The following is a 17,272-nucleotide window of genomic DNA, read 5'->3' as shown; positions in this document are numbered from 1 at the left end:
TACGGACTGAGGCAAAGGCTTATTTAAGCCCAGCCTACTTTTTAACCAAACATTTCTAATTAAGCTACCAGCTTCTAAAATGTATGAAAAAAACAACAACAGAAAAATCATTATTATAATAATTATATTGTTTATAGTATTCAAAAAACAGCTTTGTGAACAAGAATTTTTTTATTAATTTTTTTTTTCAAATAAAACTGAATCAAAACTTCCCAAGTTTGTACTGGCATCATTCACAGTTTTAACTACAACAACAGAAACACATCTCCTTTTGGTACATGTTGCAGCTTTTTGTTCTGTAATATCACAATTTACAAACGCCTCTTAAATGAGACTCCCAAACTGAAAAGAACTTTTGTTTGAAGTGTGATTTTGCTTTTGCTTTAAAAATCATTTGCAATATTTTATAGTACAAAAATTCGTTGAACTTCACAACACTGGAGTTAGGAAACAGTGGGACTGTGTGTGCATATTTATCATCCCTGTCAACAGGGATCAGAGAGTGGTAAGCTGTATGTATAGCCTTATAATTTAATATATGTCCAGATATATCCAGCACTATTATTGATTTTGAAATTTTACCTTTGAGATAACCAGTGTTATGTTTATGTGTTGATTTGTGATCAATCACAACTCCACAGAATTTCATTTCGCGTGTTCAATGCTAACATAACAGATTTTTAAATTTATATCCCCTTCTATTTTATTTTCATTCCCACATATCATAAATTCAGTTTCTTGATATTAAGAAACAACTTATGAACATCCACCCACATTCTGAAAATTTGTAGCTCTCTTTCAACTTCACACAAAAGTTTTTTTTTTTTTTTTATCAGAACAAAACAAATTTGTGTCATCTACAAAAACAACATATTCAAAGTTACAATTCAATTTTAATTAGTGTAAAGTATAAATAGTTTTTGGACCATTCACTCCTTACTTCATGGGTAACCTTCTTAAACTCTGACTCAGTATCATTTATTTGGACACACTGCTGTCTATTTTCCCATGAATAGGGGGCTATGTTTCTCTATCCCATACTTTTTAATTTTCTCAGCAATTGTCTGTGTTCTATCATACCAAAAACTTTCTGCAAGTCCTTAGTGGAAAGGAGGAAACACAGCAATACAGAATAGTTAGACTCTCAAATAGCTTCACCCTTCACATTTGGAAGTGACTGAGCAGTGCATTTATGCAACACATGCAAACGTGTTACTGAGCATTAGCAGCTCACAACAAAGGACTGCAATGCAAATCAGTACTGAAGTTGGCTTCCCAACAAGCTCTCTAACACACACTGATATAGCATTCTCAGACACTTGCACGAGATATATCTAATATCATGACAGGACAAACCTGTAACTCCAACATTACAAAACTTGAAATGAACAGGTCTGTAAATCAAAATGATCAAAAGACACTTGCAATGTTGAGATATTTCCTCAAATAATGGCTGACAAAATTAAATTATGGGATATTTAGTCAATATAAAACCAAATGATAGTAGGTTTACTGGTGTAAAATCATCGGATAGCCCATAAATTAAAAAGCGATGAAACTAGAGTTCAAAATTGTCTTTTTGGTGTAAAGTTAGCTCTTATTCTAACTTAAGACTTCAATAGAGACATTAATTACTGTTGTTTGAAATTCATAGATGTATTTACTTCAAAAATTATGAAGATTATCTGTTATTTGGAAAAGGAGTTACTTTGAAAAAGATTATTGAAACACAACATTAATGTGAATTACATGATAAACTTGTGGAAGTACAGAAGCCCAAAGTGGACTAACATTCATACGATTTTTCTCTGTTTACCAACATTGGGCTATTTCTGATTGTTTCCTCAAAATTTCAATCTGAAGGTAACTACACCAATTTCCCTGTTCCAACTGATACATTTGAACTCATTATCTTGGAATTACATTTTGTCCTTGTGAGAATGGGATAATTTGCTTTAAAAACAAAACAAAACAATAACAACAATAACATTAACAGGCTGTTCACTGGTTCAGATCAGCCAACATGCTCTCTGCCATTGTCCATTGTCAAGTTATTCAAGCCCATTTTTATGTTTTGTGTAAATTAGCAACAATGAGGATACACATTCTTATCCAGTTAAATGCCTACTACGAAGCCTTTTATCACACATACACACACACACACATAAAAAATTGTTTCCCATCAAATATTTTTTTAATCACACTCACAACAGCAGACGGACAGCTGGTGCAACAACTAATAATTTTGAAATTAGCTTGTTGCTTCGGTACGCATGCGCAGTTCGCGCATATGTGTGAAGAAGAACAGGAAGCGAACAGTTTCAGACTCCTTCGATCGACGCAGATGCTGTCGTCTACTCCCTTCTTTCTGTGAATGATATAGTCTGTGCTCCGCTTAATCGAGTAGATAAGACATTTTCTGGAGAGTCGGCCGTCTTAAAAGTTTCCCTCTGTGGTAAACTCACATTTTAGACATACTGGCAGAAAAATCAGAAGTTTGGGCGTGTTTGAATTTGAAGTGTTGGAGAGACACACTGCCTCCTGCTCCTCCTTCTCGTCCTCACTGGATGCTAGCTCGATAGCCTTTGCATGTCGTTTCTCTCCTAGTTTAGGAGTTGTTTTTAGTCTGCATTTTAACTTATTTCAAGAAAGCTTAGAAGAAGATGGGATGTACTCTGAGCACGGACGACAAGGCGGCGCAGGAGCGGAGCAAGATGATCGACAGGAATCTGAGGGACGACGGAGAAAAGGCTGCCCGGGAGGTGAAGCTGCTGCTGCTGGGTAAGAGAAACATGGACGGATGTCTTGGTCTATTTGCTGGAGAAGGACCCTCCTAATTCCCAGCGTCTTCTGCAAATTTACAGCGAGTCTCCTCGTATTAAGTAAAACCAACGCATATGCTTAAATTAGACCCGTTTTAAGCTACATTGGCGTTGAGTAATTTGATGGTTTAAACTTTATGGAAACTATTGAGTGGAAAAGTTCGAGACATTAATGGTACGGTGCTGCTGCAGTTTGAATAAAAGTTAGGTCTGCTTGAGTTATTTCCTTCTCTTTTGGCAAGTTAAACTCTGCGCAGTAACTGGTGTAGTAATCATTTGATTAGTTCAGTCCACACCCGTTAAGCCAATGAGCTAATTTAGCTAAACATGTAGCTACTTAGCTAGGTTAGCGTAACAACGCTAGCACGGATTTCGCTAAGTCGTATGAAGCTTCAAAATGTCTGAACGACAATCTCTGAACAGGTCTACCTGTTTGAAATGTGTTTAACGGCACTGCACTGCTGCAATTTATTTCCATTTTTATATATTAAGATATCGTTGGCCTGTTGTATTGTTGATGCGCAGCCATTCATCACACGATGCATAGAGACGTGAACACATTCGAGGCCCGTTGACTGTAGCTAACGTTTAATCGACAAATCTGCGAAAGCAACTAGCTTGTGACTTTTTTCGTCGTCTTTAAATCAATGGTCGTCCATTCAGCCTTTAAAGTTATGGCCTGTAGTGATATTTAATGTAGTGGTAAATGTTTAGTCAGTATCACCATAACTTGTCAAATTGTGTCTGTAATCTAAAGACCTGTGAAGATGACGTTAGTAATTTCCATTCAACCACCCTGTCTATAGACGCTCTGTCTGAGGTTAATATATTGATATGGTCATTTGAATATTGTGGCCATGCATGTAAAGAGTTGAAAATTTTCATCATCCAGAGCAGTCAAATGTTCACGGAAAATTATTTCAACAGACGCTAATGTAGCTTCTCAGCCTGGTTCATCATTTTTGAATAAGACTGTTTCACCATATCTTAAGTTGTCCCCTCACTGGTTGATGACCACTGCTGGCTGCTTCAGTCAGGGAAAGACAGGCAGGAGGTTGCATAGCAACTCGGTGAGCTTTACTGACCGCAATAATCATCTGTGGCAACTGTATAGACAGCCAGCGCATGCTAACTGGATGGTTTCCCACATCTTTTACAATGCAAGACGTTTAGAAAATGAACCAGTAATCAACATGTGTATGATAATCTTTGGGCAGTCAGCTCTTTGTGGCATCTCAACAATTTTAGGTTTGCTCTAAAACATGGGAATTCACTACAATCACAGGCATTAATCATTGCTCAGCTGCACCAGCTGCCTCTCCTATGTTTGCGTCATTTGAGAAGGACCTGATTTGAATTTTCATGGTTGTGTTTTTGTTCCCTGTCATGGTTCCCACAAGCACCTGCATTACATGACAGGGGTTGGTTTGGATCCATCTCGCCTCCATATTTATGACATTGAGTGTCTTTTACTCCATGTCTTCCTGAGCTTGGCTAGGATGTGTAGCTTCACTAAACATTTGTTGTGCAGTTTGTCTTCTGTCAGCATCCCGCTGGGGGTGTTTGCATTAATGCAGTAATCTGCAAATGACATACTCTTGAGGCAAGTGTTTTGAGTGGGTGGACTGCCTTAGATGTAGACTGCTTGTGCACTCAAAACAAATGCAAATCATGAAGATTGATCTTTTGTTATTGTGTAACTTCATTTTCATGTAGGGCAGCATAAAAGGAAGTGCAGAAGAGATGCAGGCACAGTGTTTGTTGTTGTCTGTTGAGATATCTGCAGCTTATGTGACCTGAGGGAAATGTGTATTTTTCCAGCTCCATGTACCACAGTAAAACATCTGAGCTCAGTGACTGACCCTGAGTCCTTTTACACCCTCCATTTTTTGGTCAAAATCCATCCAGCCCTTGGATTTGTGTGTTATATTTGCATGAATATTGGCTTTGTTTCTGGAGCGTTTGGCTCTTTATCATATGGGACAATGAATTGGTGAAGTGTTATCGTCACAGGGGAGCTGATAGTCCCTGCACAGGTAGGGTAATTAAAATGTTGTGTGCTCAGCTGAAAACATGCCTGTACCTCAGAGGAAGCTAGGGACTGAACAGATTACACCACAGTCCCTTATCTTTGTTATGTCTCTAAAACCTTTAATGGAGGGCTGCACAGATTTGCACAGACAAATGTTGGACTCACACAAATCAAGTCTTACATGTAAGAGTCATCTGACACCTAGAAATGTGAAGGGAGGGCAATGCAGCAGTGTCTAACCCAGAGACGTTTAAGCTGTGTATAATCTTATTACCAGGAGGATCCTGTTGATTAATCCAATTGCACTGTGACCTGGCTCAATTAGACCATACACACTTCTTCACTGTTGTATGACACAGTGCAGCTTCTTAAAGTTAACTTTTTGATAGCTTAAGATTTTTTTGTGTGTTTTTCGCATGATAAAAGCTTCATGTGCATGACTGCACAGCCAATGTGGTTGTTTTTAGAAATGCTGTATAAATAAACCTTTCATGACTTGACTGTTGTGTTTTATCTGCAGTGCCGTAAGGTGATTTGACAACACACAGATTTTGTTTGTTTTTGTGGAATGGGTATGATTTTTCCCCCCTAGAGTCTTGTGCAACAGGCTTATCACCAGAGTATGAAAGGACAATATGAGAGACATGTCAGTTTTTGGACAAATAACTTGTATCAAATGGATCTAACTCCACACCTCCTTTCACCCAATTAATCCAATTCCCAGCGTCAAGAATGAGTGTTGTGGGGTTTTTTTCTACTTTGAAAGAGGAGGACAATTTTGAAACTATAAAACTTTGTATTCAAGCTTCTTGAACGTTATCTTTTTCTCTACACCTCTGTGACGTAAAACTGATGACTATACGTTTGGGATTTAAAAAAATACAACTGTCATATTTTTGTTTTGTTTTGTTAGCCTGCACATGATCTTTCAAACTTTATTAATAAATAACAACAAACACTGTAACAACTGGAGCAGAACTGAAGCAGAGTTACCCTTCATGAGTTTGGATACCACAAAAATAAATATAACTTCATGTTAAAGATATGCCAAATTAAAAAAAGGGGGTCAAATCTGGATGTAGGTGGTTAAGGGTTTTGGGGGTTGTTACGTGTATGTCACCTTTGAATCCTCTTTTTGTTTCAGGTGCTGGAGAATCTGGGAAAAGTACAATCGTTAAACAGATGAAGTAAGTCAGGATCTCCAAGGTCACGTCTAAAAACACACCCTTTGACTGTTGAACTTCAAACACTGTGTGTTCAGAGAACAATCCACTGTTCACAGTACTGCTTTAGTCATGTCAACTGACGTCAGATACCAAAGAGAGCATATGACACACTTGACTATGTAAGCACCAGATGGGAGAGGAGACTGTTGTTTTTGTCATCACTGGCAAATTTTCATGTTGGAAACTTATTAATGTATTAACTCTTTTAAAGGTAAAGAAAAAAAAAATCTCTTTCATCACTACAATAAAATTTGTCTTCTTTAAACCTTGTTATTTTAGATTTTTGAGGTTTAATTGGAAACACGTCTCAAAAACTTCATAAAAAAATAAGATTAATCCTTTCTTCGTCTCACAGCAGGGAAATTTACACTTTTACAGCTGTTAAGTGGATAATATTACAATAAGAATACATAATAATTTAAAACTGAATAATACTTGTAACCTAAGCAAACTATCAACAGAACTTAAAAAAAGAATAACATACATGATATAGTATAATATTATTTGATGGTAAATCAATCAGAGCTTAGGTTTCTTATCAGCTTTAGATATTCTTACATGCATAAGTAAACACAAGTTAAACTTCTACTTTAATCTTTTTGTATTTCCAGCGTGACACATAGTTTGGTACCAGAAACTTGAACATAGTGACAGCAGTGTTTTGCTTAAAACTCCCAAACTTTCCGTCCATCCTGATAATGGATGTTGTGCTCATGTCTTCCCTTTGTTCGTCAGGATCATCCATGAAGCTGGCTACTCAGAAGAGGAGTGTAAGCAGTACAAGGCCGTGGTCTACAGCAACACCATCCAGTCCATCATTGCCATCATCAGAGCTATGGGACGCCTTAAGATTGACTTTGCAGATGCAGCCCGAGCGGTGAGTGAGGAAAAGCACAACTATATACATTATAGGTTATGACTACAGGATGCGTTTCTGTTCCAGCGTACAGCTCAGTACTTAGTCATATGCCACTTCTTTATTTCTGCCCTCACTACCTCCTGCACAGCACACACAGAGTAGGATAATGTTTCAGTATCACTTTCAAAATATCTCTTCACAGCGGCAGAGGCTTACTGGCATGACTGTTCTCAGGTTATTTGGTTTGTGGGATTACCCTGATCTTGATCCAAACTTTCTAAAATTGTTTCTCGTGATCATTTGGGCTGCTTGTCAACAAGGATAACATTTACAGTCATACTTAGCCCCGTTAACATTTTAGGTGAGTGCTCTAAACTTGTGTTAATTTGGTGTTATGTATTCCTGAGGTATGTTATTTTTACATTCTGCAAGTCAATGCGTGGCACACTGCTTGGTATTTATTTCTAATTCTTTTCCCCTAATAGGTTTCTTTTCCAGTTTGTAAATCTGTTTTTGTTCTGGCAAAACAAAAGGCTTACTCATTGCCTCAGCATGCCTAGCCTATTGATGGAGGCTAGTTTTATAGCTGTAGCACTTTTTTATGTTGATTACTTACACATCACAAGCTTTGATCACTGTCCTGCATGAAAGGCCATGCAGGCTTTGAAATGTAGATTTTTTATAAGGCTTCATGACTGAAAGAATCCCTAAAACAGCTTATTTTAGCACTAATTGTGGTGCCCATGTTGACTCCAAATCTTGATGTTTGTAAGTGACAAAGAGCTCCAGCTGTGATTTTGTAAGTGATTGGCCCTTGTATATATTCTGTAAACTATATTCTGAAAACACTTTTTATTCACCTTGTGATTTTCAACTTTTGTGAACAGGACACCCCTCACCAGCAGAAAGCTGTATATAAAAAAGTAAAGTGGATTATGAATTTAATCAGAGGCCCCTCTCGCTCTCTGTAGGATGATGCACGGCAGCTGTTCGTCCTGGCAGGTTCAGCTGAAGAAGGTTTCATGACTGGAGAACTCGCTGGGGTCATCCAGCGGCTGTGGAAGGATGGAGGAGTCCAGGCCTGTTTCAGCCGCTCCCGCGAGTACCAGCTCAATGACTCTGCAGCATAGTGAGTTTGTTACACCAACGCAGGAACAATAGTCACTTCTTTCTTGTTTTTTTTTTGTTTTAAACTTGGCATGGCTTTTCCACCGTTACCATTTCTGAATGACTTCTCTTTTCCAAAGCTACCTGAATGACTTGGACAGGATATCCAATGGTGCTTATGTGCCAACCCAACAAGACGTGCTGAGGACCAGAGTCAAAACTACTGGTATTGTGGAAACGCACTTCACTTTCAAGGATCTGCACTTCAAGTGAGTCTGAGCAGAACTGTGTGTTCTCTAATTTAACTGTATTTTACATGCCGATTAGTGGTGTCCACAGACCCATGTGTCTGCCCACAGCTCAGATTTGTGCAGTCATTCAAATAGGTGAGGTTTTCCTCTCATTTGCTCTTTCAGAGGGCTCAAGTGACAGCTTACCAATCACTTTTCTGTAGGCGGGGTTAAGAAGAGGATAGTCATTTCCCTACTGAAAGATTTAGTTAAATTTATGGAAAAGATGTTCCAGAAAATTTAAAATGAGATGGGCAGAGATGTCGTTTACGTTTAAGTGATGATTAAAATAAATGGAGGCAAAAAAAAAAAATCCTAGCAACTGAGTGAAAATGCATTTGTGGGGTATATTATCCAACAGAGTATGTGTGTGCGTTGTGATTTCTCTGCAGAATGTTTGACGTAGGCGGTCAGCGGTCAGAGAGGAAGAAGTGGATCCATTGTTTTGAGGGAGTCACCGCAATCATCTTCTGTGTGGCTCTGAGTGACTATGACCTGGTCCTGGCCGAGGATGAAGAGATGGTAAAATCCTGCCTGAGCTTTCAATTTGTAGTGTTTGTAGCCATTTACAACTTTTCTTAATTCAGACTATGCCATGACATATTTTTTCTATTATATTTGTGTTTCCTTGTCTTGTTCAGAATCGTATGCACGAGAGCATGAAGTTGTTCGACTCCATCTGCAACAACAAGTGGTTCACAGACACCTCCATCATCCTCTTCCTCAACAAGAAAGATCTGTTCGAGGAAAAGATCAAAAAGAGCCCACTCACAATCTGCTACCCTGAATATGCAGGTGAGTGGGAGGAAAAAAAGACCCACTGTTGGACAATACCCTAAAAATAGGTGACCTTGGGTTACTGTGTATTTAGGTCTGAATGCACTCAAAATTTAGATAGAAAACAAAGTAGTTTGTTCTCAGACTATGAGTTACAGTAGGAACACACTTTCTTCATTCAGTTATTCATTTTTGAGACACTTGGTCTCTCAGCACTTTAAAGGCGTGCCAGTCTCTATAGACCACACAAAGATGTTCCTTTCTGCTCTCACCATGAACTGTGTGGGCTGCTTTAGGCTTAATACAAGATGTTCTCTTTAAGGTCTTTTAATGTTTATTGATACATTTCAGACATGTGTCAGTAATTATTAACGGCTTAACTGAATGAAAAAAAAAACGAACACCCTAACTGTTGGAGTCCACCTAGTTTTATTTCAGAAAAAGTTGTCACAAAGAATGTTTCACCACCACCATCAGACGTTCATGTGATTAACAGTTATGTAAGAGTCTAACCTTTCCCTTCAGTTATCCCTCAGTAACAAATCTCTCCATTGTTGGATCAAATGGAGAAATGTTTCTCAGTAAAGCTGCTCTGAAGCCTGCAGGTCAAACTGCCACTCAGTGAACTGACAATTCAGAAACAAAGTCTGTTTGTGAATGCATTAAGTACACTCATATTAAGATGCAACGTACATAGTACGTAGTGAGTGGCTACATTCTGTCACCCTCACAGCTCAAATGTGATTCAATACAACAGCTCTACCTTGACCTCTACATTATTAGCTTGCATGTGTTGCCTTTGTCTAATCGCTAAAAATCCCCAAAATAACCAATAAATGAAAAAGTCTGACCAGGACGTTTCTTGAGAGAAAATCTTGTTCATGCTCTACAAGGAAGAGCTGGCTACTGACATTTTTATACAGAATAGAAATCTGATGTGCTTCATTTTGTACTCAGATAGTTACACAGAGCAACACCAGAATCCATTATCTAGGATCTTTTTTTGTTCCACTTCTGAAGTAAACATGATATTTATTTATTAAGCTTTTTTCTATTTTTTTTTAAACTCACTTATTTAAGACAGTTACATGACAAATTGATTTATAAAGCATCCAAGTTTAATGCATAAATGAAATATTTTTAAATATGAAATAAAAACAAACGTGAAAATTATCCTTTGTCCTTTAATATGATACTTCCTTTAAACATTTTCTGGAATGTCAACATTATATATCCACTTTGTGTATAAGAAGTGTTAGGTTGAGCATAATTTGTGTGCACACAGTAAGGAAGGTACCTCCTCAGTCTGTTTTGGGCCAGGGACAACCCTGCTTCTGCGCCTGAGCCCGGGGGTAAGTTTTTTAATGTGTGCACAAAGGTGAAAGCCGTTGCCGGTCTACTGACAATCACATGCTCTGCACAGAGAAAGGCGTTCATAGAGTTGAAGGAAGAGGTAGAAACAGATGTTCCCTGCTTTTATGGCCGTGTGTTGTGTGATGCAACCTTTTATTCTCTGCAGCCCTTATACCATTGGTTCATTTTTGAGATGCTGCATTCATTCATATATCTTGACTTCAGATAAAAATGATTTGATTCCTACAGATCTTTTAGGTTTACATTTTTTTCTGATATTGTGTGATGCTGACCATCTGCCAGTGACAGCTCCCTGCGTATGATATGATGTGTTTCTTCTTTACCTTTGATGTCACTGAGGTCAGGATCTCAGTACTTATAGGAAAATCTAGAAGATTTGCGCCATCTAGCCATTAAATGACAGATGTTTTGTTTGAAGTAATCAGCTGTGCGGAGCATTGCATCTTTCTCTTTTTTCAAACTGTTTTTCTGGGAGTCAAAAACTTGGCTTGATAATATTCAACAACACTGCTGATTTTCTTCCTCTTAAATGTGTCCTCTCTGCCCTGCTCTCCTCCTCCTCTTTCTCCTCCAGGCTCCAACACCTACGAGGAGGCAGCGGCTTACATTCAGTGCCAGTTTGAGGACCTGAACAAGAGAAAGGACACCAAGGAGATCTACACCCACTTCACCTGTGCCACCGACACAAAGAACGTGCAGTTTGTGTTCGATGCTGTGACCGATGTCATCATCAAGAACAACTTGAAGGACTGTGGCCTTTTCTAAAGGTAACAGCTGTTGCTTCAGTGAGAAGTGGGACCTGAATAGATAAGTGTGTTTTGATGCTTGTTTTCCTCAGTAATCATAGTTTCTTGTCTGGTTTTCTTTCTGTTCAGGCACACCTATGGCCGGCTTTCCAAGTGACTTTATTCAAGGGGACTCTGACTGGAGGGAACTTTGTGCACCCTGCTGAGAATGTCACTTTTAACCTCTTATTAACTTATGTTCATCTCTAAAAGTTTAAAGACGGTGTGTAGAAAAAACATTTGTGTAAAGTATTTGTACAACTGTCTATGGTCGGGGATTTTTCACCGTTTTTAAAATGTGCTTGTTTTACCTTAATATCATTATTTTAAATTTTTATATAAAAAGGGGGGGCTTCTCTTTTTTTGTCCATCAATGAACACTTTTTGTCTTTTCTTTTTTGTTGTTTTTCTTTTTTTTTTTGTAGGTGCTTGTGCCTTGCATGCCTTAGTTGCAGTGTTTCCTTTTTGTTGAAATAGATGTTAGGGTCATGTAGATGTTGCTGTTAAAGTCCTCCAAAGTCCCCGAGTCCATGTTATCTCTTCTGTTCAGATTATTTCATTGTGGCATCATTTTTGCCTTGTTAGAAAAACTCCAAGAAAGACCAAGTCACTCTGTAGACCAATTCACTCTGACTCTGACATAATGTGTGAGCTGTGTGTTAACCGGTGTGATTGTGTGGGGTATGAGTGCAGTATAAGTGCGCTGCAAGTGAGAGCTGTGTTTTGATGAAGGCCTAAAGCCAAAGCGTGTGACTGTGACTGTGCGTGTGTGTATGTATGTGTGAGCAAGAGAGAGAGAATATTAAACAAAGGGACCTTATTCCTCTACTTGCCATCCTCTTTCAAAGTTGTATTTTTCTAAGTGACCAAAAAGAAGCTACTCTCTAATTAACGAGTGCACGTTGTTAGTGCACAGCAACAAACTGGAACATTTGTGATTGAATCCAGAACTAAAGAGAAGCTTTGAACAGAGGATGCCAATGTTGGCCTTGTAGCAGACAGTAGGACCACATGTAGATCTGTGATAATGCACAGACGGACAGACAGACAGGTGCACTGTTCATGTTAATGATCTGGGACGGTTTCAAGTTACATATCCCCCCTGTTACACCGACCCTCTGTTTCCATTGGATGGGCACGTTAGTGGACTAATCTCCATGATTTTGCTAATAAAAGAGCTGCTGTGGTGAAACCATGGCAACTTATGCAATACACCAATTCTTCTCCTGAGTGTGTGTTTTTTTCTGTGCCAATTAAACTGTTTCAGTTCCTCCTAAGAGAGCAACATTTGACTGATTTGACCCACAAAATTTTAAAATTAATTTTAAAAAATGGGTAAAAAAAAGAAAGAAAAAAGCTTGTGATAACAGATTTTAGTTCGGGTTTAGAACTTAAAACAAATAGTCCATGACTAATTTCTGATCAGGTTTGGATCTCAGAAGATTTAAGTTTCTGAGAAACTATTCGTGTTAAATACTCTGAGTAACAACCCAAACATAATCTCCAGGTCAGGGATCTTGTATGTCTACAAAGTGGAGATTAGATAAGGAAGTTGACGTTCAATCGCACAAGTAAAATACCTGCGAATAGTTCCCTCTAGCGGCCAAATTCAGCAACAGCATGTTAATGTGAGGACCGCATGTGCTTGATGTTCACAGAAGATAATTTGAAGACCGCCTGGAAACTAGTGTTTGAGATATTTACAAGGATCCCTCCTAAAAATATTCAGACTTGTTTGTAGCCAATAAAATAATTTCAGTTAGAGAAAATATTAATAAGTGGGTCGACTTGTAAAGGAATTAGTTCAGAGGTATTAATGGGATTATCAGCACAAGTGAACAGTAACAGTTCAGTAACAGTAATTTATGTATTTCAAAAATACAAAGATGAAAGCAGCTCACACAGGTCACAGCAGTGCCACTCTTGTCTTACAGACTTAGCTCTTCTATCACCACTGAGGCACAATGATGAGGCATTAGCTGAGGGACACTATTTTAGGAGGCATTGTGTGATTTAAAAGCTAACTGCAGAGTCATTTAGCTAATCCCCAAAGCCCTCCTGGGGAGATCAAACAGTGTGGATATAAAGCTTCTTCAAAACGAAGGTGCAGCTTTGGAAAGAGAAGAGGATGATGATGTTAATGACAGTGATCAAACAGCATACCACTGCAGAGTGTAGCTGACCACAGAGTCAATCCAAACCATACATCTTGTCTCAAAGAAAGTCTTTGAACACTATACATGTTAATCATCATTAGCGCTTGGATGTGGAGATGAAATGGCTCCATGTTTACCACTTTAAAGGGTACACTTGTGAGGGGAGAAGAAAAAACAGAATTCAAAAGTGTGACTTTTTATGTGATGATAATGTGGGTCAGTTTAGAAGCTAAAACAGGCCAACATTGAGGTTCTGACAGTGAATAACAACTCTAATAGAATATTTCAATAAATGTTTTAATACTTTTAACAAACATCATATGAAAGGATCCCTAAAGGATCAAACAGGCTATACAAGCTGCTGAACTAGGCTAACTGGCTGTTAGAAGTAGTGATACGATTACCTTATTGTCTAACAGTGGCATGAATCTTCTCATCCTACTCTCTGCATAGTAAATCTACATGAACACATAACTGATTCAGACCACACTGAACTGAGTTTATTTGAATAGCCATGAGGTGGTATGTCATAGAAGAAAAAAAAAATCTTGTTCATTTTCTTAATGAAAAAATAAATAATAATAAAAAAAGACACTCCTGGGCGGAGAGTGGGCGTGGCTACCTCAGCCAATCACAGAGCGCCCGGTGCGCAAGTGACTTTGCGTGTTGTTAGTAGTAAGGCAAGAAGCAATCCTGAGCGGCTACGATAGTAGTAACAGGGAGGAAGCAAAACATTACCAAAGTGAAACGAAAACGCTTTTTCCTGAATGTGGATGACACTTGGCTTGACTTTTACTGGCTTTCAGCCACTTGGAGAGCAGCACCAGACTGAGAGCGACACGAGGTGGCTTTCTACTGAGCAGGTATGTTTCATGTACCGGAGATTAGCTTGCGCTAACATGCGGAGTCAGGTGCAAGGCCTGAGTCTCTCCTCCAAAGAACCGCGATGCTACAGGTTAGTAATGGTGAGATAAAGTCTCATGAGGCATCGAACCACTTGAATTTAGTGATACAAGAAAGGGATAATCTCTTAAAGCTTCGTTTGCACAGGAAACCACTTGCTGGTCAGGTGTATAGTCACAGGCAGTTATATTTTAACCACATAATGTGTGATTCATTGAACTTTTGTGTCCGTTTTGGCTCTTGGGAAGGCTGTTAAAAATGTACAACCAAATACTTTATATTACATTATGTATTTATAATATATATTCTGTGTGCATAAATTTCCAAAAAAATGTAGTATCAATGATATGGCAGGTTGAATAATAATGTTTTTTTGTTGCTTTAGGAAAGTTGCATGATCTTAAACAGGCAGAGCACACTGAAAGTGCTTGTGGAAGGGGAGATTTTATTCATTTTCATTCAGATATAACAGTTTCCCAACCGTTTCAAACTATTTTCAAACTGTAAATGCTATCTAAACGCTAGTATTTAGACTATCACTCACCGCAACTCTGCCAAAAGCCTACATTTTGAATGGAGCTAGAGTGGCATATGTTGCTGTCAAACCTCAGTAGCCACGTTTACATGGACCCAAGTATTCCGCCTGCTTTCGGTTTATTTGCTCAAACGGAAAGAATTGAACCTTTGTATACACCTCATTCCGAAAGAAAAGAGCCAATCCGAATGAACATTTAATCGGTTTCCCAGGGGTGCAATATTCCTCTCCCCAATCCGATTGAGGTATCATGTATCCACTCAAACGGAAAGTTGTCAGGGTGCGTTCTTTCAGCGCAAGCTCAGATATGACATAGGACGCAACTAGAGACGTTCCTCAACTTTAAAAATGGTGGCGAGCCGTCAGCACTGGACTGCTGTGGAAAATTTGTTTTTGATCCAATCTTTGAAAGAATTGAACATAATTTCAAGTCAGGACGGACGACAAACTCGCAATACAGAGTATTGCAACACCGTGATAAACAAACTGTCCAGCTTTGATAAATCTCGTGATGTTTACGTTTTTCTGCGCATGCCCTATTGACTGTTCTGTTTGATTACAGTGGCACATGTAGACCAGAGATTGGAATATTCCTTTACATGTATACTATTGTTTTCGAAAAAGTCATTCAGAAAGATTCCTTTCAGAGAGACGAAAAACTCCTCATGTAACCGTGGCTAATGTAAGCTCTGAAATGCTTTCCGAAGCAGTCACATGGAGCAGCCGGGCAGTGAGGCTTCGGACGTCATCGTTGTAGGCTCCGCCCCCTATTGAAGCAAGCTGTGATATGCGCTTTGCGGAAACGCCCCCTGCATTGCTGAGTACATGCTTTGAAGCCTGGGCTCGTCTGTTGATGTCACTACTACAGGTGGATGCTGGGCTAGCGAGTGTGTTCATGTAGTCTTGGTTAGAGGCTGTGACAGCACTGCGGCTGGCCTCCAAACAAGAGGTCCAGTTTGAATTTGGTGTTTACTAACAAGTAACTAGATTAACTGCAGACCTACCTTTAACTTTAGCTAGCTCACTGATTTCCATAGACCTTAGTTATTCCCTGCCTGTAACTTCAAAATATGAAATAGCAAGTGTGCACAGGATAGCAGAAGACTATCTAGGGAGGGTATATGACAAACTCCAGTAGCTAACCCAGAACATTGCAGACCAATGAGGACAGCCCGAGGCTGGAGGTGACAGGCCACAGCCTGTCTTATGAGCTCTGTCAGACCTCAAGTCCAGAATATTTAAATGTGGCAGTATAACGAGAAAGCTTCATATCGCTTAAAACGTTTAAAATGAAAAGCAGTTTAGCAAGAGACCTGTACATAAAGACCAAATAAAGAGCATATTCTCACACGCCTCAGAGCGTTAACAGCTTTGTGTAGTCGTGTGCACATTTCACTGATTTCTTCTGATACACTGATCAAAGTTGAATGAAACACAGAATCCTTACTGTCTCAGTGATGGATGTCTCACAAGATGCCCAGAACTCTTTCACATGTATGTAAATGGATGTAACGTGATTACACCTTCATGTTTATTGACTGTTCAAGCTTTCCACATCTTTGCCTTTTCTTTTTTTAAAATGTGATTTTAATGGCATAACTGCTTCCAAAGGTGACAAATGATATTAGAAGGGGCAAGATGCCGCGTAACCTGAAAAAGTCTTGCTTGAACTTTATTAAGAGGGAAAATATTAACACATTCAAAATGGATAGGGCAGCATTAATACCCAGCCTCCAGTTTGAATGTACGTGATCTTTATCAGGTGAATCAGGTTTTTACTAGCAAGTTGCTAACTTTGCCTGTCTGATGTTTGGTGTTGCAGGCAGCATACAGAAATTTGATGAGAGATGTAGTGTACTGTAAGAGACTTGATGACAGCATTGATGATGGATAATTATGGTACAGCAAAACTGCAAAAACTGGCTAGAAGACAACTTGCCCACCAAAAGCTTAAAAGAGCCACGAGAGCTGCAGAGATTATAGATTAAATGCTTTTATTACATAACAGGGACCCCTCTTGCATAATGCCTATCTTTTTTTATCAATTATAGATAAAATATATTTATTAATAGTATCTACAAGTTGAGCTTAGAGTTGGCCTCTCAAAAATTGCTTAAAAAATTAATGGAAAATAAATTGCAAAATAGAAAAAAACAAAACATCATTCATTATTAGACACAAATTCTCCAGAAAAAGCATGTTTATCTCAAAGTTAATTTAAGAAACATGAAATCATTATTATGTGACTGGTTTTAGAAAAGCTGGTTATCATCATTTTTCCTCTGTTTTTAGTCTCCCTTATTTTGTTCTCCTCAAATTAGAGTTGTTATTTCAATTCTCTTTACATATTGGCAGACACAGGTAAAAACAATTCCCCCGCTTTGTATGAAAGTGTAGTATCAGCAA

The 17,272-nt window shown here is 38.6% G+C and overlaps 2 protein-coding genes across 2 annotated transcripts in view; both read left to right on the top strand.

Annotated features, from left to right (window-relative positions):
• The first annotated feature begins 2,287 nt into the window (after nucleotides 1–2,287).
• On the top strand, nucleotides 2,288–12,492 carry LOC141796100 (guanine nucleotide-binding protein G(i) subunit alpha-1). The gene is made up of 9 exons (XM_074677021.1): nucleotides 2,288–2,781; nucleotides 5,999–6,041; nucleotides 6,816–6,957; nucleotides 7,911–8,068; nucleotides 8,187–8,315; nucleotides 8,729–8,858; nucleotides 8,978–9,131; nucleotides 11,062–11,254; nucleotides 11,363–12,492. Exons 1-8 carry the CDS (start codon nucleotides 2,664–2,666, stop codon nucleotides 11,250–11,252), a joined length of 1,065 nt encoding a protein of 354 aa, XP_074533122.1. The 5' UTR covers nucleotides 2,288–2,663; the 3' UTR covers nucleotides 11,253–11,254; nucleotides 11,363–12,492.
• Nucleotides 12,493–14,126: 1,634 nt separating this feature from the next.
• Nucleotides 14,127–17,272, top strand: part of magi2b (membrane associated guanylate kinase, WW and PDZ domain containing 2b) — a 97,330-nt gene continuing 94,184 nt past the window's right edge. The window contains exon 1 of the mRNA XM_074676825.1: nucleotides 14,127–14,291. The gene's annotated coding sequence lies outside the window, so the exon portion shown is untranslated. The remainder of the gene's footprint in view (nucleotides 14,292–17,272) is intronic.

The sequence above is a fragment of the Halichoeres trimaculatus genome, unplaced genomic scaffold, assembly GCF_033239565.1.
Source record: "Halichoeres trimaculatus isolate MK-OKI-2021-1 unplaced genomic scaffold, fHalTri1.1 fHalTri1_scaffold_10, whole genome shotgun sequence".
In the NCBI taxonomy this organism is placed as follows: Eukaryota; Metazoa; Chordata; class Actinopteri; order Labriformes; family Labridae; genus Halichoeres; species Halichoeres trimaculatus.
This window is presented reverse-complemented; position numbering and strand designations above follow the sequence as displayed.

Coding starts and splice junctions, on each gene's coding strand:
- LOC141796100 (XM_074677021.1), top strand. CDS start 2,664: ATGGGATGTACTCTGAGCACGGACGACAAGGCGGCGCAGGAGCGGAGC. Junction 2,782..5,998: donor GGTGAAGCTGCTGCTGCTGG/GTAAGAGAAACA, acceptor TTTTTGTTTCAG/GTGCTGGAGAATCTGGGAAA. Junction 8,316..8,728: donor TTCAAGGATCTGCACTTCAA/GTGAGTCTGAGC, acceptor ATTTCTCTGCAG/AATGTTTGACGTAGGCGGTC.